A 24,271-nucleotide genomic window follows, 5' to 3' on the forward strand; every position below is an offset into this window, starting at 1 on the left:
TTACTAAATACTGAATGTTTGTCTTTTGTTTACCTACTGTGAGCGCTTAGAGCGCTTAATTTCCAGGTGGCTGCCACCTGGAAATGCACAGTGTTTGAAAATTTCTAATTCATCTGCTGTAACAAGCAGAAAGCATTTTCAAAGGCTTCCATTAACCTCCTTATGCTATAGACTTCCAAAAATGACAATTAAAAATATATTAGCAAGTTGGATATGTATTTTAGATATTCAGCATTAGTTATTATTTCAGCTTCATTTTATATTTTAAATGTTAAAAATATTTATTGTGCAACAAAATTAACAACACAACTGACATAATTTTTGGAACCATTGTGTCATGAAGACTAATGTTGGAGTCTCATAGTTTTGCAGGATAAATAATTATTTTGGTATTTCAGATCAACTGTAAAATTCTAGAGTTTTATGAATATACACATTAGTGTGTATGTCTGCTAATACAATGAAATAATTTGACAGGACACATTGGTTGGGGGCCTTTTATAATATTATTTAGTTAAAAGAAAAAACAACCATGTACGATATCGCTTTAACTGAATTGTCAATAAAGAGCACAAAATATATTGTTATGGGCTGAATTCTGTCCCCAGATATTGGAGCCCTTCATATGTTGAACCTAGTACCTCAGAATGTGACTGTATATGGAGATAGGGCCCTTAAACTGGTGATTAAGTTAAAATGGGACTCTTAGGGTGGGCCCTAATACAATCTGACTGGTATCCTTCTAAGAAAAGGCAGTTTGAAGACACAGAGGAGATGTCATGGGTGAGCATGCAGAGACCAGCCCTGTGAGTGCACAGGAGAGGAAGTACGAGCCAAGGAGAGCTGCTGCAGAAGAAGCCAAACTTAGGAATTAATATGATAACTTGAAACGTTTTTCTTGCTTAGTTTTTTGGCTTTAGGATGGCCTATTTTGTGTTGTTGTTTGGTTGCTAAGTTGTGTCCGACTCTTTTGTGACCCCATGGACTGTAGCCCGCCAGGTTTCTCTGTACGTGGGATTTCCCAAACAAGAATACTGGAATGGGTTGCCATTTCCTTCTCCAAGGGATCTTCCTGATCCAGGGATTGAACCTGCATCTCCTGCTTGGCAGGTGGATTCTTTACCACTAAGCCACCTAGGAAACCCAGAGTGGCCTATACTGCATGATTTTTGACTTCATCAGATAACTTGAAGAAACAATCATAGACCTGCAGTGTTGGGTGGTCACTAGTAATCAGTTTAGGAATAGCAAAGGTTCTTATACAAACCATAAATTATCACATGATTTTAAATAATCACAAGTATGCATCAATTCTGTCTTGAATAGGCATGACACATAAATTAGTATATGTATGAGGAAATATTGAGGCATTCTAAATAAATATATTCATGAGTGTTTACATTTAATTTTCAGAGTACGTTCTGACATCTCCTGGATTTTATTTTAGAATGCATTCATTTACATTGAGCTAAATTTACAAGTTTCAGTTTTGTTTCATCATGTCTTTTGCTCACCACATCTGCATATATTTCTTTACCACTCTCTGTTTTGCTACTGTATAATAGTTGATTTTTTCTTGTAAGCAAGTAGCCAACAAAGACTATTTGCACTCTGAATTATCTATTGATACTTTTCCAAAATTGAGATATGAATAGATGGTTTTACCCTTTTTTTTTATTAGCGTGTGGAAATAGTGAAAGTATTACTCTACATGTAGATGGCGAGTAAGAAGCTATGTCTTGAAAGCTAGTCTGTGACTCCTGTTTAGTTGTGTCTCAATGATCTATTTTGACCATCTCTAGCCATCTAATACATATACTCAGAAATTGTAAAGCAATTTTAATATTACTACAAATTAAATATGATTAAAAATAAATTAATTTTAAAAAGGCAATTCACATGTAGGTTTGCATATACTTACTAAAAGGGCCATATATGTAAAATTTTACATTCAACAAGTTAACACTTTTAACATCAAAGGGTATGATGAAATACAACTGAATCATTCACAAGGTAATTGTAGGATTTATGAAAAATATTTATAGTGCACTGGGAATATGGTGTACTGGTAAAGAACCAATAGGCTCAAGTTGTTTGGTGAGCAGCATTTTCCTTAAATCTTGCCACTTTATTTCCATGGACTATCTAAGTAAATTTGGCATCAAAAGTTGAAATTGGTGACTTGCAGGTGAGGTTGTAAATATTACACTATTTTATGATACAAATGTAAACTGTTTTGGAAGGCAGCAGAAAGGAGTATAGGAAGAATATGGCCAAAATCTCTAGAAGGATTAAGGACTCTGTAGACTGACATTGAAATACACTGGCATGAAGGAACTACTTGCAGTTAAAGATTGCTTTCTGAGATATGGAGCCAGGAACATTTCCTGAATTGGCTGCTGCTTGGGCTGATAGATGATGGTGAAGAAGAAAACTGCATCAGGAAGACCTCTATATCTTTTTGGAGGTTAGCAGACTGAAAGTGGCATCAATACAGTGTTAATCTTTTGGAGAAACTAACAGTTTACAGTGTTTGCAGATTTTTGTCCTCCTGCAGATTTGCAATAGCTACTTGAACAGTTCTGTCACTGTCACCTATGAGCCAGAGCTAGCATCAAGCAACAGGACAGGGGCAGCAGGGACAGCCAAGGTCTTGGAGCTTTCTTAGACTGCTGGGTGGAAAGCAGTATTTACTGCACTTCAATTTTGCAACATGAAGTGGGAAATTACAAACCAGGTAGATAAAAGAAAACTCCAGGGTGTTCTGAAGGATAGCTTAAATATAACAAATCTATGTACTATAAAGAAGCCTAAGCAATGGATGGAGCAAACACAGTTATGGCTGGCTGCTGAATTTCATTACTCACAAGGTTGACATGTAACCAACCGAGTGAAGAGTGGTGGAGCTGATAAGATACTGAAGATAGAACTGCTAACTGCTTCCCAGAACCAGACTGTGTTTATATAGCTTGCCGAGTCTTGAATTAGTAGTTGTATTAGTTTCCTAGGGCTGCCATGAGCTATCACTACACACCAGGTCGCTTTAAACAGCATAAATTTAGTACCTAGATGTTAGGAATACAGAAATCCAGATGTTGGTAAGATTGGGTTCTTCTGGAGCCTCTGTGGAGGAGCCATCCAATGCCTCTCTCTTAGCGGCTAATGGCTGCGAGCAAGTCTGCCAGCAAGTCTTGCCATTGCTCTGCCCTCAGTTTTCATACTGCTTTCTTCTCTGTGTCCCTGTATCCTCACTTCTCACTATAAAGACACCAGTCATCTGATTTAGGTCCACCCAAGATCCAGGGTGATTTCATCTTGAGATCCTTAACTCTTTACAAAGACCCTGTTTGAAAATAAGTCACATTCTGTTGTTCTGGGTGGATGTGGAGTTTGGCAGACACTATTCAACTGAATCCTGTCATCACTCCCATAAGGGCATGGAGGCAGCACCATCATCTCTGAGTATTATAAAATAGTTAAGGGTAACTACAGTGTTAGGTTTATATATGAAACACATTTATATTATGTTGTGAAATGTTTGGGCATTTAAGGGTTATTGTTGATGAGCTTGTGAAGCAATAAAAACTGAAATTTATTAACATGCCTCTGAATTTAAGGAGGTTTTATTGACAGGTAGTGATTACAATAATTCTCATAAATGATTTCAGTGGGTGAAATAAAAACGTGATAGTTCTCCCTTATATTATGGGAGAGGCTGTTAATACCATCATAGACTCTCAGACTAGACAGCTGGGGTTTAAACTCTGACTGCCCATTTCTTATCCTCTCTGGGCCTGGTTTTCTTACCTCTGAACTGAGGATGATACTAGGATTTAATTTAGAGCTTTGGTGTGAGGATTCCGTAGGTTTCTGTGTGAAAATATTTATAAACTTGTATATAGCACCTAGTAAACACTGTGTAAATATTCTCTGCATTTATAGTAGTTGTTGTTGCTGTTGTTTTTCAGTGATTATTTCTTATTTACACATATCTTCCTATGGTTTTATTAATGATGCAGATAAACATGGATCTCTGTGAATAATGTATTATTATATAATTTTAATATATATTCTCAAAAGTTGTTTGAACGGATTCCAGCTGCATCTTGCCTGAAATGTATGCAAGCTTTAGTGTACAGGACCAAGAATTTTGTAGATTTATGTTGTTGAAAGACTTCTGTGCTTTTCTAAAAATTAGGGAATAGCATACATATAGAAATTTGCACAAATCATAAATGTATAGCTCAATGCATTTTCACCAGTTGGATACATCAGCATAGGGAGTGGCAATTGGAAAATGGATTCTCTTTACCCTCTGTGCTTCAGCCTGACACTAGAGTTTTATTTCGTGTTTTGAAGTTTGGTAGAAGATTTCTTTTGAAAAAAAGGTTTCTACTACTATACAACCTTTGAAACCAGTGAGTCTCCAGCAGCTCTTCAACAACTTCTAGATCTTTTTTTCTGGAGGTATTTGCATGTTAGGTGAAATCAAATTTATTAGCCCAGGATTATTGAGAAATGCCATATGGAAATATGAACTAATACTGATGATAAATGATAGAAACAATAGAAACATTCAAAAAGATGTTTATTCACCTTCATAGGAAAACCTGAAGAAAATGTCTTCTTAGATAACCTTCCCCTCTCTTCTCAGAAGCAGAGATTTAAAACTGATCAGTTGGTAGACCCTTGTGGCATGTAAATGTCTGTCACCATGATGGCAGCTTCTCAGCAGCTGTCTATCAAACTACATATTCTATGGAAAAAAGAAATAGTGTCCATTAATAGTTTTTGATGTGTTTTGAAAGGATTCTTTTCAAAATGTTTATTGAACTCTCACTGCCTAGCAAACAGTGTCCTAGGCACTTGTACTAATAAGGATTTGACTAACAGAAAACAAAATCAACCAAACAAAAAAGAATAAGGCTTAGACTGACTTTGAATGACAGAAAAAAGGTAGCAGCAGCTCATTTATGATGCATTCATTCAGTCAGTATTTGATGAGTTGGTTTTTGAATATATCTTCTGTCTCAGGTGCCATTTGGGGTACTGGATAGAGTTACTGTTGTTGTTGTTTAGCTGCTAAGTCATGTTCCCCTCTTTTGTGACCCCATGGACTGTAGCCCACCAGGCTCCGCCGTCCATGGGATCTTCCAGACAAGAACACTGGAGTACACTGCCGTCTTCTTCTCCAGGGGATCTTCCCGACCCAAGGACTGAACCCGCTGCTCCCGCGTTGCCTGGTGGATTCCTTACCATAAGCCACCAGGGAAGCCCACTGGGTAGAGCACATGAATGCAGAAGAAGTCTCTGGTCTCTTGACGTTTACATTTTAGGTGGTGGGTACAGAACAGAGAGAGAAGTCAGTATATACCATGTTGGGTAGTTAGCTGTGGAATTCTAGGCCAGTACTTTTTTTTTTTTTGAATGTAAGTTAAGAGGTCAGAGAAGGCCTTTGCATGAAAACCTGACAAGGTGTGAGGAGGTAAGACAAGGTATGTGAGAGAAGCACATAACAGGAGGGACGCGCGGGTGCCTGAGGCCTAGATACAGGTGTGACCGGGGCTTGGGGGTGGAGAGGGTGTAACAGGAGATAAGCATCAGAAAGGTCACATCCCATAGGACACTGCCCGAGAGCCAGTGATTAGGTTCATCGCAGCTGTGTTGTGCGGCTTTGCCGAGACTCTGAGATGAAGAGGCACAGGGGCCTGGTGTCACAGCGAACACGTGGGTGCTCTGGGAGGCCATGCGTGTCCTGCACCCAGAGAACATGGGACGTCTCTGCAGCCCCACCTTCCTGCTCTTGCCCTGTGCCTGTCTTCCATTTGGCTATTCCTGAGTTAGATCCTTTATAGTAAAAGCTGTACTAGCAAGTACAGTACTTCCCCGAGTTCTGTGCATCATCCCAGTGAAGTACAGAAAATAAATAGGGTGGGGGGAGTGCATGAGAACCCTTGAATTTATCATTGGTTAGAAGTACAGGTGATCCCGGTAACTTGCCCTCTGAAGTGAGGGCAAACTTTATGGGACTGAGTCCGTAAACACATGGGTTCTGGGCTAACTCCAGGCAATGAGTGTCAGGGAGTTGAGAGACACCAGTGGGTACTGGAGATGTGGCTGGTGTTGGAATGATGTGTTAGATATCAGAAGAAAATAAATAATCCACTTAGGTTCCTTCCCAGTGTTTGCCTTGTGCTTTTTGTTACACGGGAGTTCCTTATTTGTTTTTTCTCTAGATATCTGCCAGATTTGATGTGTGTCTGTGTGGAGTAAAATTTGATCAGCGGTTTAATCATAATATTTTAAGTATGTGATTTTGTTCAATAGTATGTTAATACATTTAATTCAAATGTTAATTAAAAATACAGTTTATCTGTCTTCCAACCATGCATCTATCCACAGAATGCTTAAGTGTGTTCCCCTAGGTTTAGCCGTACATGGATTACTTGTGACTTTTACTAGGCAAGAATGTATACAAAAAAACACTTTATTATTTAATAAACAGAGTTTACTTGTTCTCAGAGTACCAGTAAAGAAAGTTTGAAATTTGTTCCCATGATGCTCAAATAACCCCTGATATCTTTTCATTCCTGATGTAGGTGACCTTGGACAAAAGAGCAGAGTTCCCCCATTTTTTCTTTGCACATTTTTCCCTCTCAAAAGACCATCATTTTGAAAAGTGCTCAAATTATATTGAAACAGATTTAATTTTACAAACATACTCTTTCTTTGCCATCTTTTTCTTAATTTACTGATTATTTTGTAGTGTTTGTAAAGGTCAAGGACTTTGATTTTCAACAAAAGATATTTCTTATATGTGGTTTGTGTATGTGAGCTTTACCAAAATTTTCCTGTTTTTAAAAATCTTTTATTTTCTTCATTTCTGGATTTAAAAATTAAAATGTTTTTAAAACTTTAAGTGAAATTCACCTTTCCTTTATTTTTGTGGATTTTTCATTATTATTGTAAGGTTTTTCATGTGTTTTGTTTCTAGAATATTTTACTTTTTTATATTATAATTTCGTCCTTTTAAGACGTGTAATATTCTCTCTTTTAGTTTCTGTAGAAACCCTGGAAAAGAACTTGAAGCAGATGGGAAGGCAACTTCAACAGCTTGAGAAAGATTTGAAAATCTTTCCCCCTCCTGAAGACTTGCATGATAAGTTTGTGACAAAGATGTCCATATCCTTTGATAGCTAAATAACTTTAAATTACTAGTCAATTAGGAATACAATTTACTTAACATTTTAAGTGTACTTGCATAACCAGAAATCAGTCTATAATGCCTAATTACAGAAAATTTATCCTTTACCTTCTTGCAAGGAAATTTACCAAGGGTTTTGCCTGTAATGAATAATATAGAGATTTATTCTGTTAATTTCATTCCTTTTTTTCCTTTTTGTTAATCTAATACATTCTCTCCTCATTTTCCTTCCATATGCCCTATTTCCTTCATGGTAAATTGAAAGGATAGGAAAACTCAATTTGAGGAAGTTTGAATTTAATATCATGTTGTGATATAGATACTTTTGAAATGGACCAATACTTTTGAAGCAGATGAAGACTTTATAAACTGGTGTGACTGTCAGCTTAATTTCAAAAATTAATTTTTGCATATCAAAAATTAACTCATGTTCGAGAAACTTTAAAATTTCCTTTAGAAATACTGCACTGCTCCAAAAAGCAAAACTGAACTTATCACAATCCTACTGATATAGGTATTTTCCAGACCCAAAATAAAATTGACCAATACATGTGTGTATGTATGTGTGTAGATATGCATATATACATAGAAACTAACAGCATTAGGATTGTCCTGCTTAATTTAGGTCCTTTGAATTTCAGTATCTTTGGTTTCACTAACTTTGTCAGTGGGAAGTGAAAGTCGCTCAGTCGTGTCCTACTCTTTGCTACCCCATGGACTATACACTGGAATGGGCAGCCTTTCCCTTCTCCAGGGGATCTTCCCAACCCAGGGATCAAACACAGGTCTCCTGCATTGCGGGCAGATTCTTTACCAGCTGAGCCACAAGGGAAGCCCAAGAATACTGGAGTGGGTAGCCTATCCCTTCTCCAGCAGATCTTCCCGACCCAGGAATCAAACCGTGGTCTCCTGCGTTGCAGGCGGACTCTATACCAACTGAGCTATTAGGGAAGCCCCGCTTTGTCAGTGAACTCGTCTTTAATGAGTAATTGAAGTAATAAACTTTTTTTTTTTTCAGAAACTAATGTTGAGTTACTCTCCAAACCATTCTTTGAAATTAGAGACTGATATCTTTTGCCTTATAATAAAATATTACAACTGTACATTTTAAAAATCCTATATGGGCTTCAGAATTCCATATGAAAGGATAACCCACTTCTAAACAAGCACTTATAAGTAGATACTCCTAATATTTTATTTTAAACTGAGATAGTTAAAATAACTACTTTTCCTCTTTTCATCTCTTCTTCACTGAGAATTGGCAAATCACAAAATTATTATTTGGCTTGTCATAGACTTTATTGTACTGTATACTTTCACTTTGTGAATTAGTTCAATTTTAGCTTTCTGCACCATCTCTTTTGGGAAATATCATAAAAATTCACTCCAGCAATAATCAGTTCATGCTAATGTGTTTGTTTCCTTTCATATGTTTCCTATCCACACAGTTTCTTCTCTTATTAGGCGGGATGTCTTTATCACTACATTTGAGAAGGTTGTGTTTTGAAAACTGAAGATGAAGTCTGTGTTTATCCATCGAATATATGTTTGCCACACCTTCTCCTTTGGCAAAATATGGTTAAGCCTAAATTTGTTATTGTAGAGTTACATGTTGCATCGTTTGTAACTCCCCCCACCCACCGTTTGATCATGTTACAGTATCCATATGTGACAGTACTGTGGTCATTAAGAACTGTTCATTGAGGCACTTGTTATTGTTCCCTATAGATGGAAAGCATTTTTGAAAAGGTTTTACTTGCTTACAATTTCCAGTAATACATTGTGCATGTACTAATTATGAATCTCAGTTATCCGGAACGTAAGACCTGAAATAAATTCTTGAGATGAGAATAAGGTTAGTAGAATCCTGTTCAGCAGACAATTCCAGACCTATCCGTATTTGTGTTCATATGACACAGAAGCTGAATGATGTTGGCTTATTGAAAGGTATGCAGCTCATAAAAAGCAGCCAGCAGGAAATCAGAAACAGGAAGGATGAAGCTTTGTTGGAAACAGTTTTTCATTCTGAGTACAATTATACTCCATGGACAAGAAAGCTCCTACATCCTGTCGCTAAATATCACAACCTAGATGCCTCTAATGAACTGATTAGCATTCGTGTATCTCTTGGAAGTCAGATATATGAACAGTTGGTGCACTTTGCTATTGACAAAGCTTATAATCATAAATACTCTTTGCTGAGATTAGATTGCACTCATTTGCTTTTCATCTTAGACATACTAGTTTCTAAGTAATTAAATTCATTCATTGCAAAGCTTTGTTTACTTTAATTAGGACTGACAACAAGTCAGATTTTGAACATTAAATACATTTATACAAATTTTATTAAAATGGCAAATTGTGAGCATCTTACATCTAAGAAAATGAAAGAATTTGGGGGCTAAATGCACAATAAATAAAACTGTGTTTAACTAAAGTTGGGGTTATTAACACTGGCAGTTTGTTTATGTTTTAAGTCTTAGTGCTTATTAGTTGAAAGACATAATCAAACGTTTGGTTCATCAATCAATTCTGAAAGAATATGTGTGTTATCAAAGTTATTAATGATGCATTTATGCAAATAGATATTTAAACAATCATGATTTAGTGTACTATTAAGTAATTTGTTAATTGTTTTATATTATAGTGATACAATTTTGTTGTAATTTCATGAAGTTTCATGAGTAGCACTCAATTATAGTATATTGTATTTTTATTCTGCCAGTACTTGTTTTCTTTACATGTACTTCTTAATATTAAAAAATACAAAATTACATTCTTTAAAAGGCATACACAGTTATTTCATTATCACATTGACTTTTTAGTAATAATTACCCTACTTTTCAATTGCTAAGTCTGGTGAGAAGTGTAATTAGAGTAATTTCACTGTAAGTATTTGCCTGAAAAATTTGTCATGTGATTTGTGGTAGGGTCACCAATATTGTTATATATCGATATAAAGTATTATATGTAAGGTATACATACTTTTTAAATTCTTTATCCATGAGAAACTAGGAAAATCCCAGGATTAGTGTCAGGCGATGCTTATTCCTTTCTTTTGACCTTTACATTCTGGAATATATCTTATTTTAAGGAAAAATAACAAATAGACCCTAGCACATCACCCTCAAAATTCTCCTTGCACAAGCCTTTACATTTCTCTTTTCTCCTTGTCCCACTGTCTCCCAAGTCTCATAGAAAAAATCATTCTGCTTGATATTTTTTTATTTGCCGCAGAACTTACATGACAAGTTATTTGTCACTTTTCCATTTTTTTTAGTCTTTAAATTTATTCTTTGTAATCACACTTTATTTTCACATTTTCTTTTTTGCTGTCCCACTGTATAACAATATTTTGGACACTCCAGAAATTACTAGGTAGATGCTAAAACTGTCCCAATAAATTCCTTGAGAGGAAGACTTGCATTTTACTTATATCTATATTTCACACTGCATAAAGCACAGAATTTTTCTGGTAAAGCAATTTAGTACATTTTAATTTAATTGAAGTGTGATTAGGAAGTAAAATGGAACAGTGGAATGAGTGAAATGTAAACTTGCATAATACATGGTCCATTTGCAAGAGTGGGAAGTTAGGTAATTGAGTGATTTGTAAGAGCAGATTTTTTGTTGTAAATTAGAGTTCTTTCCTCCTTTGTTTTTCCTGCTTTCTCTCACTTGTTTTCCATTTCACACATTCTCAACAAACTTTAAAGACTTGGGTTAAAATATCCTGCTCTTCGTCCTCGGTCCATCCTCAGGTCTATAGTGATCTCTTCCTTCGCAGAGGTCTTGCTATATTCACTATGTTGAGCTTGACAGGCATGCCTCAGTCACTGTCACTTTCTCAGCCAGGAGCTCCCTCACTACCCAGCACAAGTTAGGCTCTTTCACTCTGTACAACATCACACACAAACGTTTGTTTTTATCATCCTTATTACTGTCTGAATATCTCATTCATTTATTTATTATCTGTAACCACTCTCTGGAATGCATGTTTCATGGAGATGGCAACTTTGCCTGCCCTGTTAGCCACTGTTCTCCATTGTGCCTGGAAGAGACGTCCTCAGTGGGGCTCAGTGAGGACTTGCAGATGAGCTGGCTGCCTGGCCATCTGGGTCCAGGGTGATTAAGAAGATCTATCAAAGGTGTTAGATGTGTAGGACCGGTTGAAGCTGATCCTTGTAAGGTGATTAATGGAAGTAAAAGGTATCTTTGGTGAGGAGGTGCAATAATATGCTAATAAAGATAGAATGTATTTGTGCCGTATTGCTTGGAAATGAACAGAACTTGCTTAAATCCCAAATCTCAGGCTGACTATTCAATTGGCCAAAACTAAATGTATGTTGTTCGATGTGTGTGAACACAGATCTGGTTCTCATGTACCTTTCAAATGGGAAAATTCCACAGGGTCAAGTAGAAGTTCATAAGAATATTGCCTTAGTCTTAGTAAAGGTAAAGAAAACAGATTTCACAAACATACCATGTAATTGGAGATATATCAATATTTCTGTAATGAATTTTATCAATCTTTTATTGAATAACTCGCTTTCTCTTTATAAAGCTCTTTATAAATATAGGACTGGCTGGGGAAAAAATAAAGCCTTGTTACTACTACAATTATGGGCATTAATTTCTAACTGGAGTTCAACAATTGGCATGAGAACACCTGTGTTTGCTTTTTCTTTCAGATGATGATTTTTTTTTTAATCTGAAGGTTCTGCCATCTCTTAATGAGACAGTACCCATCACTAGCCTCATTAAAGTAGCTCTTTATTCCGTTCTATCAGAGTCATTTTATACTTCTGAGAATTTATTTGGCTATTTCCAACATCGTTGCAATTCAATCACAATTTTACCATTTTGGGGGGTAATTCCACTATTTAAAGTTCTACTTCATTTCCTTTGGGAGCAAATTATTGTACAGATAACAATGATAAGAATATTTAAAACTCTCTAGCTGTTGGAACAAGACCATGTAATTTCCATGGTTTTGGCTCTTGATCCTCTTTCACATCATTTAATGGAATTTTGCTATTTTTATTAAGTATGTCCAGGCATATTTCTGATATTTTATTAACTCTTGATTCTTACCTGAAAATCTAAGAAGTGTTATTGAATAATAGGGCTTTATTTGAACTTATTTACCAAGCTGATTCTTGTGAATGAGCATATTCCTAGGTATTAGAAAAAAAACTATTAGTACCCGTTATTACCTATGGCTGATTCATGTTGGTGTATGGCAGAAACCAACTCAATATTATAAAACAGTTGTCCTCCAATAAAAAATAAATAAAAAATCAAAAACCTGAAAGCCTTATAAGTCATTCTGAGGCAAAATAGGAGTAACTATAGAACATACAATTAGGAATACCCTCCATGTAGTGCAACCTGTTGTCCAGGGTAACTACTTTTTAGGAACTCTGTTAGCTCATAACATTACATCCAAATTGTATGTGTTTGTGTGTGTGTGTGAATGTATATATGCATGATTTTATGAAGAGTTCCATGATTTATATCCAGCTTTTTAAAAAATTTGTTTTGTAATGGGAGGAAAATTGCTTTACAGTGTTGTGTTGATTTCTTCCATACAACTTGCGAATTAGTCATATATATTACATATCCTCTCACATGAGACTTTGGAGACTTCTTATCTTTCCTACCACAATTTAGGAGTGATGACAGTAGAGTGAAATTAGTCATCAGCACCAATACAGTTGCAAATGATTTGACTTAATACAGCATCTAGACAAAGGGCAGACAGTCACAGGTGATCAGCCCCCCAAATGTGGCAGGTGTGAGCGAGTGAAGTTGCTCAGTCGTGTCCAACTCTTTGTGACCCCGTGGACTGTAGCCCGCCAGGCTCCTCCGTCCATGGGATTTTCCAGGCAAGAATATTGGACTGGGTTGCCATTTCCTCCTCCAGGGGATCTTCCCGACCCAGAGATTGAATCCAGGTCTCCCGCATTGCAGGCAGACCCTTTACCGTGTGAGCCACCCGGGAAGGCAAGAACAAAGCACTACTAGGAGGACAAACAAAGAACTTCATTGCACAGAGTACAGTGGACTGTAGGTTCTGTGCACTGAGGGGAACAAGTGATCACTCTTAGTTGCAGAGATTAGAGAAGGGGGCTTCATGGAAGAGGAAGAATTGAACTGAGCTTAGAACGTTAGGTGTGGACAAGCAAAGGCAGAAAATGATTCTTGTTTTAGACAGGAGTTGAGGCTATATAAATAATCCATGTGGATATAGTCTCTATTTGGGACATAAATTTTAGTTTATAGATTGAATAAATGAACCAACGTTGATTTCTGAACTTACTAGGTAAATAAAGGGATGCTTACTGCACATTACAAATGAATCACCATAAGTTCCATGTAATGATATTTCCTGAATGCGTTTCAAATGTGATTTCTACTTACATAAATTGACTTCACCTACAGCATTTCACAAATATGTTTCACAAGACACAGTTTATGGAGATACATGTATGTATTATTATAATTGCTTATGATTTTGTGATTTTAGTATACAAAATCTTTTGTTCATCCAAGGATTAAAGATGATACTAGATATAAATGCATTGACCACTAGTACTATTATGATCTAGATTTTTAAAAAGTATAAGGAGACATTTGAATATCATTGAAACTACTGAACTATAATTTTAAATCATATTGTGAGATGTGATAAGATAGGCAAATTAGGAGAAAAATATCCTTGAACCCAATTGTAAATATATAAATATTTAACTTTTCTGATTGTTTTACCACTGTTAATTAGGAATCACACTGAAGATTTCATCACTACAGTATGGAATGAATTGTAAGAACGGTTAACTGTTACGGCTAGTTTTGGCATTTTGGAGATGAGTGATAATGGCTAACAATTAAAACATATGACTTAAGGATTTTTTTTTTCCCCTAAAACATTTCTTTGTAAACTTCAGAGTACCTTAACTGTAATATACAGCTTTGTTATCAGTGCAAAAGAACAATATGAGAAACTTTCAAAATTACATGAAAACATGGACAAGTTATACCAGAATATAATGGCGTACTATGCCATCGATGTGAAGAAGGTGTCCATAGAAGACTTCTTGACTGATTTGAATAACTTCAAAACTATGTTCATGGTATGTTAAAAATCTTCATTTGATTTTTAAAAGTGCTTATATCTATATTACTTCATTTACTGTTTAGTAATTCATTCTACTCCTGTTGTCTGTAGTAAAACTTACCTTTTCTGATCTTGAAAGTTAGCTTTAAAATTTTTAGATTTTTAAATCTATTGAAAAATGTGTATTTTGTTCTCTTTTTGGCCTTCCCAACATTAAGTTGTAATCAGAAATTTTGATTGAAAAAGTGACAAATTGTGAAGTTTTTCATAAAGACTCCCCTCCTGGCTAATTACAAAGCACTTTGGTAATAAGGTTTTGGCTCTGAATTTGTTTCTTTATGCTTAAGATCAGTTTTTATTTTTGTGGTATAATTTCACCAAATTCTGTACAGTTTTTATGACGCTTTTTTTCCCTTTTCTTTTCTTAATGCATTGTACAATAAGCTACCTGCGATTTGCCTTTGAATGAATTTTACGTTCCTAGGGTTTCCTTTAGATGCTTTAATAGGGAGGTCAGGTCTCTGATGTGGAATCCTTTCATTTAGGCATTAAAAAGATCTTTTGAAAAGCATCAGCTGATTAAATGGGGGAAAAAACCCACACACATATTAAAGTAAAAAAGCATTGCTGTCTCCCTAGGGAAACTGGTGATACATTTTCATTTCTACAATGAAAAATTACATTGTTTGTAATAGATAGGTGAGTCACTTTTGTGTTTCAGCAAATGTTTATGGGGATTAAAAACTTTTGAGGTGTAAAGAAAAAAAAAAGGTTGAATTTAAAGAAGGTTGAATTTATTTTTAATTTCAGGAAAGCTTTATTGCTGAATTTATTGGACTTAGTTATAATCACCTGGTTATGACTAGATAGCCTTTCAATAAAAACTCAGTATTTTAAATGAAAATTGGTTCACAAGTCTAGTTTATTTCCTCCATAAATTCACAGTGTTTTTCAAAATTATGTTTTCACTAGCAGAAATGACTTTGACTATTAGATATACTTACTATGTGCCTATATGTGTGATATACTGCATAATATGCTACTTTAATTTTTATGTTTTATGACTCAACATGGCTTAGTAGAAATAGCAAAGGCTTTGCAGTTTGGGAGAGCAGGGTTTGGATTCCACACTAGTTATATGACTATAAATATTTTTAACATTCTCGAGCCTCAGTTTCCATATTTGTAAAAGGGAATGTTAATTCTTTTCTCATGGGAGTATTTAAATACTAAATGAGATAAGTATTTATCACAGCTCTTGGTACATGGTAGTTGCTTAATAAATTATTATGCCATGAAGGGTTAACTCAGTAGACTTGAGATACTCAAACCCTGCACATTTCAAAGAAATTGCTGGTCCTTGACTGGCTCTGGGGAGAACAACTGTAAACTCTTGGAATATCCTGCCCAATGAAGCAGTTTTTGTATACCTGGGATCTTGGGCCAAGCTAGATAGTTATACAAAAAAAATGTGGTTTATTGTGAACACTTGTTTTTGTTCACCCGGGGCCTTGAGCCACACTGTGCCAGCTCATCCTGTGTGGTGTTGAAGACTGAGGGCCAAGGTCATTCATGCTGGAGCTCTGCATTCTGGTCTGCATGACTGACCTCCTCAATACCTCTCGGTATCAAGGCTTGGCTGAACTTCACTTCTGGGCAGTACGTCATATCACATGTGTTGTGACACATTGGTGCTGGGATAATGAAGCCCTCCTGGGAGAAGACAACTGTGATTTTACTCTGTATCCTTTCCCTGTGAGAAACTGTAGCCGTGAGTGTGACAACGTTTCCGAGTTCTGTGGCTCCTTCCGACAGATGATCAAACCTGAGGGTGGTCTTGAGGATCCATGACACAATTGTGCATAAAATTGTGAAATAACAATACCCATCAGATACTGGATATTTTCTATGACCAAGATATTTTTCCAAATGCCTTACATATATTATATCAGCCAGTCTTCATGATAACTCGGCATCCTTTTGCTGTTTCTGACCCCCACTTTGACAAATGAAGAAAGAGACCAAGTCCGTATTGTATGGTTTTGAATCACCTCTAATTCCTCATCTGTGTTAGATCTAATAAATAAATAGCTACCTATTTTCAATCAATAGCTCTGTCATTAAATTATGTCTATAATTTTGTAAAAGTTATGTTTCATCTAGTTAAAGATTTATCTTTTATCTTTTTTCAGACTTTAAGTTGAATTTTGTTTCATGTGATTGAAAGGTACTGCGTAGTAAGCAAATATAAAATCAGTTGTGACTCATTTTGTCCTGCTGCTTTTGTTGATTAAATACAACTTATCTTTCCAATGAATACTAAGACTAAAGTAGTGATTTGCTGAACAAAAATGAAATCATCCAATGAGAAAATATTTTTAGTGTAAAATTTTTGTATATAGGACAGCTAGAGCAAATCTCATTTTGCCAACTCATTTAAATTACCCAGAAATGATTTTTGTTAACACTAAATATCCTTTCTGATGATTACTGTATAGATCAAGTAGGTGACCAGCAGGAACTCCAAGGGCACTAAGCATTTTCTATGTGTTCCTAAAATCTTGAAGATGGACTTGTTATAGTTTATCAGAGAGAAGAAATTCATGTGAAGTTCCTGGTATTGGTTGTCGAGCCAGCTTATGTATTTCTAATAGGAAGTGTCTTCTATCCTGATTTTGGTGGGGATACAATTTGAAAATTACCTTCATTGGACTATTGTTATTCCGAGATCATACTTAGAAGTATAAAGCTCCAAACCTAGAACAAAATAAATATTCTATTGGATCTTCTTTTATTCTTATCCTTTAGTATCTGTTTATTTAAAGAATTAGATCAGTTCCAGGTGCTGAATATTTGGGTTTGCAACTTGAAAATGAATACTGTTATGTTCTTCTAATCTTTTTTCTCAATTACACCTAGATTAATTGGCTTAACTTTTCTCTTTACTTAAAAGATTTTTTCTTACTGTGCATTGCTCAGTGGGGTAATAAATGCATTTGACTGACAGATTCTGTATGAGTAAATTACTGGTGATTTGTATTAATGTATCTGTTACATTTTAAATATTTTGTTTACTGAAATAATATCTCATAAAGTAAAGACTAGATAATTTTTTTAAATAATGTAATCAGATTTATTTAAGAATGTATTCTAATATCAAACAGCAAAGTACAGCAATGCAAAACTACAATTGCTTTTGCATCCCATGGATGGAGGAGCCTGGTAGGCTGCAGTCCATGGGGTCGCTAAGAGTCAGACACGACTGAGCGACTTCACTTTCACTTTTCACTTTCACGCATTGGAGAAGGAAATGGCAACCCACTCCAGTGTTCTTGCCTGGAGAATCCCAGGGACGGCGGAGCCTGGTGGGCTGCCGTGTATGGGGTCACACAGAGTCGGACACGACTGAAGCGACTTAGCAGCAGCAGTTTCAAGTGAAGAGTGAAGGAACTCAGCCATACATGTACATGAATCCATCTCCCACCCGTCCCCCTCCCATCCAGGCAGGCAATAACATTGAATAGAGTTCCATGTGCTATACAGTAGGTCCTTGCTGTTTATCCATTATGAATATAGCAATGTGTGCATGACCTTCCCAGGCCTCTTGACTCTCCCTCTCCCCTGACAACCATAAGTTTGTTCTCTGCGTCTGTGTGTCTGTAAGTAAGTGCATTTATATCATTGCTGACTCCACATGTAAGAGATGTCCTATGATATTTCTCCTTCTCCTTCTGACTTACTTTGTGCCACTGTCTAGGTCCATCCATGTTTCTGCAAATGACATTATTTCATTCTTTTTAAAAGCTGAGTAATATTCCTTTTTATATATGTACTGCTGCTGCTGCTAAGTCGCTTCAGTCGTGTCCGACTCTGTGTGACCCTGTAGACGGCAGCCCACCAGGCTCCGCCATCCCTGGGATTCTCCAGGCAAGAATACTGGAGTGAGTTGCCATTTCCTTCTCCAGTGCATGAATGGGAAAAGTGAAAGTGAAGTTGCTCAGTCATGTCCGACTCTTAGCAACCCCATGGACTGTAGCCTACCAGGCTCCTCCATCCATGGGATTTTCCAAGCAAGAGTACTGGAGTGGGGTGCCATTGCCTTCTCCGTTATATATGTACTGCATCTTCTTAATCTAGAAAGACTAGATTATTTTTATACAGTAATAAGAATGACAATTGATAATGGGGAAAAAAGGACTCAAATAGCTGATACATCATAATAAGTATATTAACTCACGTAATTGAAAAGATAGCATTTAACTAGCGTACCACAAATGAAAGTGAATAAAGCAGCATATTCTTTGTACGTTAAATATGCTGGTCTTCCATGTTCTGAGCAAAGAGAGAGAAGGAGGGGAAAAAAAAACACTTGGCTTAAGGCTACTTTTTATGTTATGTTTAAACATTACCAGGTTTACATGAAAGTTGCTGGGTTTTGACTGGATGATTTCCCTGAAGAACCGATTAGCAATAGTTTAAAAAAAGTCTATCCTGTCCACAGGCTGTCTCTAAACACTCTTCCTCATGGCTGCTGTCTTGTGTCTAGTCGTGGCTTTATTTGGCCTTATGATTGGGATATTAAAAGAATATATTTATAGTATATCACTTGCAAATACAAGGGAAGAAGACATATTTAATGGAAAAATCAAATTCTACTTTGGGAAAATTTAATTATGAACATTTCATTATTTATTTATTAAATACGTTGTTGAATAGTTTGAAAAATCTCATTTATTTGAAAATTTTAGAAAGTGCCTGAAGGAATTGCAAACAAACTCATAGCACAATTATGAAAGGCCAGTAACATTAAGTCCCTAATGCGTTAACATGTAATTTGATGTTTCATTTGAGACTGACTTTACAACAAAGAACAACTTGAAGCTAAAACTGTTTAATCATAAGCACCTGTACATCCTTTGGGACATTCTCAAAGGATAGGTTTCTATTTTCATAAGTTTCACAGGTCGTGGAAAGTTCAACTTATAACACCTTGTCGTGAATGTTAAGATGATGAAATTTTGGTGCCAGAATATCATGCTTCCCAGTTCTCATTGATAACATTTTTAAATTGGATTTGGTAGTACCAGAGGACATAGCTTGATTAATTTTTACTGTCATTCTAGATGCCTTTCTAAAGCATCTACCTTGTAATTATTGCAAATAGAGGTTTCTAAGAATAAACTTGTTTTTCATGAAGTAGTTATAATCTATTTAGTTAAAAAATAATTTTGATGGAAAGCTGATACTTAGATCACATACCTTTTATATCCTTAGGGGCTTTTTTGACTGGTATTAATTATCTAATTTTTTTCTTTCATGTTGCATATAAGTAAGAGTACAGGAATGCATTTTTAAGGTAGTCATAAAGAATTTCTAGGAAGCAGTCATGCCATATAGCTGAACATTGCCTCTTCTTAAGGTTAAGTAAAATCCTAACAAGCATTTAGTGGGAATGTACTGGACTCTTCTATGATTGTTTACTTCGAGAAAATTAGCCTGTGTCTTCATAGTCCTAATACCCATCTCTCTGAAAAGCATGCAGATTTAAATTCAGTTAGTCTTATCTCATTTTAGGGACTTGAGACAAAATTGAACACTTAGGCAAGAAGAAAAGATTTTTGAATTTAGTAAAAACTATACTAAGAAATCCCTGGCTTACATAGCTTAAATATCCATTAATGTTGAAATGAATATAACTCTGAACAAGAAGATATTTATAACTTTTTTTATTTAATAAAATTTCCATGAATTTTCTGTTATAAAAATATATAAGAAATTATCTTGTGTTGAACAGTGTTGAGGTGGGCAGATTAAACTATTTAAATGGCAACAATCAAATAGAGAAATAAAATCATAAAGTCAGGATCTGTGCAAGTCTCCTTGTGTACTTAAAATTTTATATTTTAGTACACTTTTATCTTATAAATAAGACATATGTTTGTCAAGTAAAGGCCTATTTGGTGTATATACTATTTCTTAGGCTTTTTGAAGAGAGGGTAATAGGCACATTGATTTTTTAAAATTTGCACAGGAAACTCAAACTGTAGCTCTGTGACAACCTAGAGGGGTGGACTGAGGTGTGAGGTGGGAGGGAGGTTCAAAACGGAGGGGACATATGTATACCTATGGCTGACTGTGTTGGAGTAACGTAGAAATCAACACCATATTGTAAAGCAATTACTCTCCAACTAAAAATAAATTTAAAAAATTTTACTTTTGGGGGAAAATAAAGCAATTATTAATTGTATTATTGGGCAGTGTTTTACGGAGAAGGCAGTGGCACCCAACTCCAGTACTCTTGCCTGGAAAATCCCATGGATGGAGGAGCCTGGCGGGCTGCAGTCCATGGAGTCATGAATAGTTGGACACAACTGAGCGACTTCACTTTCACTTTTCACTTTCATGCATTGGAGAAGGACATGGCAACCCACTCCAGTATTTTTGCCTTGAGAATCCCAGGAACAGCGGAGCCTGGTGGGCTGCCGTCTTTGGGGTTGCACAGAGTTGGACACGACTGAAGCGACTTAGCAGTAGCAGCAATGTTTTATGTTAACTTATCAAAAATACCAAATTTTAAGTGAGGAATTTTGGGGGAAAGCACAGAAAACTAAACTCTTCCAGGAAAAAAAAAAAATCTCATAAAGTATATTAGAGTATTAAAAACAATGTGAGTGTTTGTGTGTGTGTGTATGCTGGGCACTTCTGTAAGCCATTTACGTGTATTAATTCATTTAATTATTACAGTATCCCCATAAAGTATATGTGTAAGTGTAATTCATATATATAAGAATTAAATCTTTAGTGGTAAATAGCTAGACTTGAGGTCAGGAATACATCTGACTTCCATGTTTAATTCACCTCTTTATTTTCCCTGCCAAGTAATCCAACTGTGTTGTGTGCATGCTTTAATGGTATTCCTATCAACTCCATGTCCATATTCCAACATCTCTAGATGGAAGGAATTTATAATTCTCATGCTGCTGCTAAGTCGCCTCAGTCGTGTCCGACTCTGTGTGACCCCATAGACGGCAGCCCACCAGGCTCCGCCGTCCCTGGGATTCTCCAGGCAAGAATACTGGAGTGGGTTGCCATTTCCTTCTCCAGTGCATGAAAGGGAAAAGTGAAAGTGAAGTCACTCAGTCATGTCTGACTCTTAGCGACCCCATGAACTGTAGCCTACCAGGCTCCTCTGTCCATGGGATTTTCCAGGCAAGAGTACTGGAGTGGGGTGCCATTGCCTTCTCCCATAATTCTCATAAGATCTGTGAAAACTGGCATTAGCCCATTTTCTTGATAAAAACATGTAAACGATGTAAGCTGGAAAGTGGCTCTTCCTTGAGTTGTTGCTGGATAAATAATTGTGTGTTTGAGGTATTTGGTTAATGATATAGTAATAATGAAAATAATTTTATAAGTTTGTAATAATATAATATTACTAGTAATAGTAGGAATAGGCACTTACATTTATAAAAGGGCTACTGTGTGTCAGGCACTTCTGTGAACCATTTTCATGTATTAATTTATGTAATTCTTATAATATCCCCATAAAGTAAATATTAGAGGCTTCCCTGGTGGCTCAGACGGTAAAGCGTCTGCCTGCAGTGCGGGAGACCCAGGTTCAATCCCTAGGTTGGGAAGATCCCTGGAGAAGGAAATGGCAACCCACTCCAATACTCTTTCCTGGAACTTTCCATAGACTGAGGAGCCTGAGTGGGCAACAGTCCATGGGGTCTCAAAGAGTCGGACACGACTGAGCAACTTTACTTTCACTTTCAAAGTAAATATTATTTTGCCCATTTTACTGAAGAGGAAACTGAGATAGAAGTCACACAGCTATTTAGTGCCAGGTGGAGTTTCAAACAAAGACAATATGACTTAAGATTTCTGCCTTCTAACCAGTATGCTCTAGAGTATACAGCAATAAGCTCAGATTTTTAAAAATAATTTCTGAAAGCAGTGAAATATCATACTTATTGTATTTTTAAAGACATTGTTTCCATTCAGGAAACTTTCTGAGTGCCTGCCTAGGAGTCATTTTATATGGGTATGCAGTGTTAAGTTGTTTACCTTTACATTCTAAAACATAATGTATAAGGTACCCAGGGGAGTGTCAAAGAACTGCTGCCTTATACGAAAGTATTTAAGAAGTAAAGATCTATGTATTGGTCAGCCTTCTGTGAGAACTCATTTTTAAGGACTTTGCTTTTCACAGTATGGTAATAGGGATTCTTAAAGGTTCATCTCACCACAGTTCAACAAAGCATTCTAAACCATGGCTGTATCGTGTGAAAGTAAGAGAAATCTCTGAGAGTAAAAAGAATTAAGGAGAAAAGAGCAGTGCTAAAAGTTATACGTTGAGCATAGATACACAAAGGGGAAAACCAAGATTAAAACCAGGGCTAAATGCAGGGTAAGTACATCAAATAAGAAATATACACAAAGACCAGGACATAAGGAAATTAAACTTATACAGGTTACAAATGATACCTGATTCTTTATAGAAACAAAAGGTCTGTGCAAGAGGCAGTTATAATTTAGATTCTCAAGATTCTCACAAATTAAGTTTAATCAAATAAGAGCATTTAATCACAATCAACAAACACATAAAGAAACAAGGGGTTGTATGGTAAAATGATCCTGTAAGAACCCTGAGACTCCACATATTGAATTACAGTTTGTAAAATGTTTAAGGAAATATCAGCTGAAATTAAAGAGAGAAACTGAAGATTACCAAAGATGACCAAGTAGGTTTGAAAAAGAACCAAATCAAATTTAAGAAAATGGAAGTATGATGGTTGAAATTAAACATGCATTAAATAGCAGACACACATTTCACCTACTGTCAAGTTTATGCTCAAAATCCTTCAACCTAGGCTTCAACAGTACATGAACCAAGAAGTTCCACATGTACAAGCTGGGTTTAGAAAAGGCAGAGCAACCAAAGATCAAATTGCAAACATCGGGTGGATCATAGAAAAAGCAAGACAGTTCCAGAAAAACATCTGCTTCATTGACTACATTAAAGCCTTTGACTGTGTGCATCACCACAAGCTGTGGAAAATTCTTAAAGAGATGGGAATGCCAGACCACCTTAGCTGCCTCCTGAGAACTCTGTATGCCTAGTTCTCAAGAAACAACAGTTAGAACCAGACATGGTGTTCCAAATTGGGAAAGGAGTACGATAAGGCTGTATATTGTCACCCTGCTTATTTAACTTGTATGCAGAGTACATTGTGAGAAACGCTGGGCTGGATGAAGCACAGGGTGGAATCAAGATTGCTGGGAGAAATATCAATAACCTCAGATATGCAGATGACACCACCCTTATGGCAGAAGGTGAAGAGGAACTGAAGAGCCTCTTGATGAAGATGAAAGAGGAGAGTGAAAAAGTTGGCTTAAAGCTCAACATTCAGAAAACTAAGATTATGGCATCCGGTCCCATCACTTCATGGCAAATAGATGGGGAAACAATGAAAACTGTGGCAAATGTTCTTTTCTTGGGCTCCAGAATCACTGTGGAGGATGACTACAGTCACTGCCCACCTGAATATTCATTGGAAGTCAACCTGAATATTCATTAGCAATCAACTCTGAAAATTCATTGGAAGAACTGATGCTGAAGCTGAAGCTCCAATAGTTTGGCCACCTGATACCAAGAGCTGACTCATTGGAAAAGACCCTGGTGCTGGGAAGGATTGAGGGCAAGAGGAGAAGGATTCGACAGAGGTTGAGATAACTGGATGGCATCACCGACTCAATGGACATGAGTTTGAGCAATGACCAAGAAATAATGAAGGACAGAGAAGCCTGGTGGGCTGCAGTGCATGGGGTCACAGAGCCTGACACGACTGAATGACTGATCTACAACAACAAAACAGCAAACTCTACTCTGCTGAAGAAAGAAATGCTGAATTAGACACTAGCTCTAAGGAGATTGTCCAGAATAC

The 24,271-nt window shown here is 36.3% G+C and overlaps 1 protein-coding gene across 8 annotated transcripts in view; it reads left to right on the plus strand.

Moving 5' to 3' along the window:
• DIAPH3 (diaphanous related formin 3) overlaps positions 1 to 24,271 on the plus strand; it is a 543,512-nt gene that overhangs the window by 322,071 nt on the left and 197,170 nt on the right. For 4 of the 8 annotated variants that reach the window (XM_081551711.1, XM_081551713.1, XM_081551707.1 and 1 more), the window contains 2 exons: positions 7,058 to 7,182; positions 14,176 to 14,340. In XM_081551711.1, coding sequence (XP_081407837.1) covers positions 7,058 to 7,182; positions 14,176 to 14,340 — 290 coding nt within the window. Of the gene's footprint in view, positions 1 to 7,057; positions 7,183 to 14,154; positions 14,341 to 24,271 lie in introns of all 8 variants that reach the window. The other 4 variants (XM_081551708.1, XM_081551712.1, XM_081551706.1 and 1 more) reach the window with 2 other exon arrangements.

The sequence above is a fragment of the Giraffa tippelskirchi genome, chromosome 12, assembly GCF_054371585.1.
Source record: "Giraffa tippelskirchi isolate mGirTip1 chromosome 12, T2T-mGirTip1v1.2.pri, whole genome shotgun sequence".
Lineage (NCBI taxonomy): Eukaryota > Metazoa > Chordata > Mammalia > Artiodactyla > Giraffidae > Giraffa > Giraffa tippelskirchi.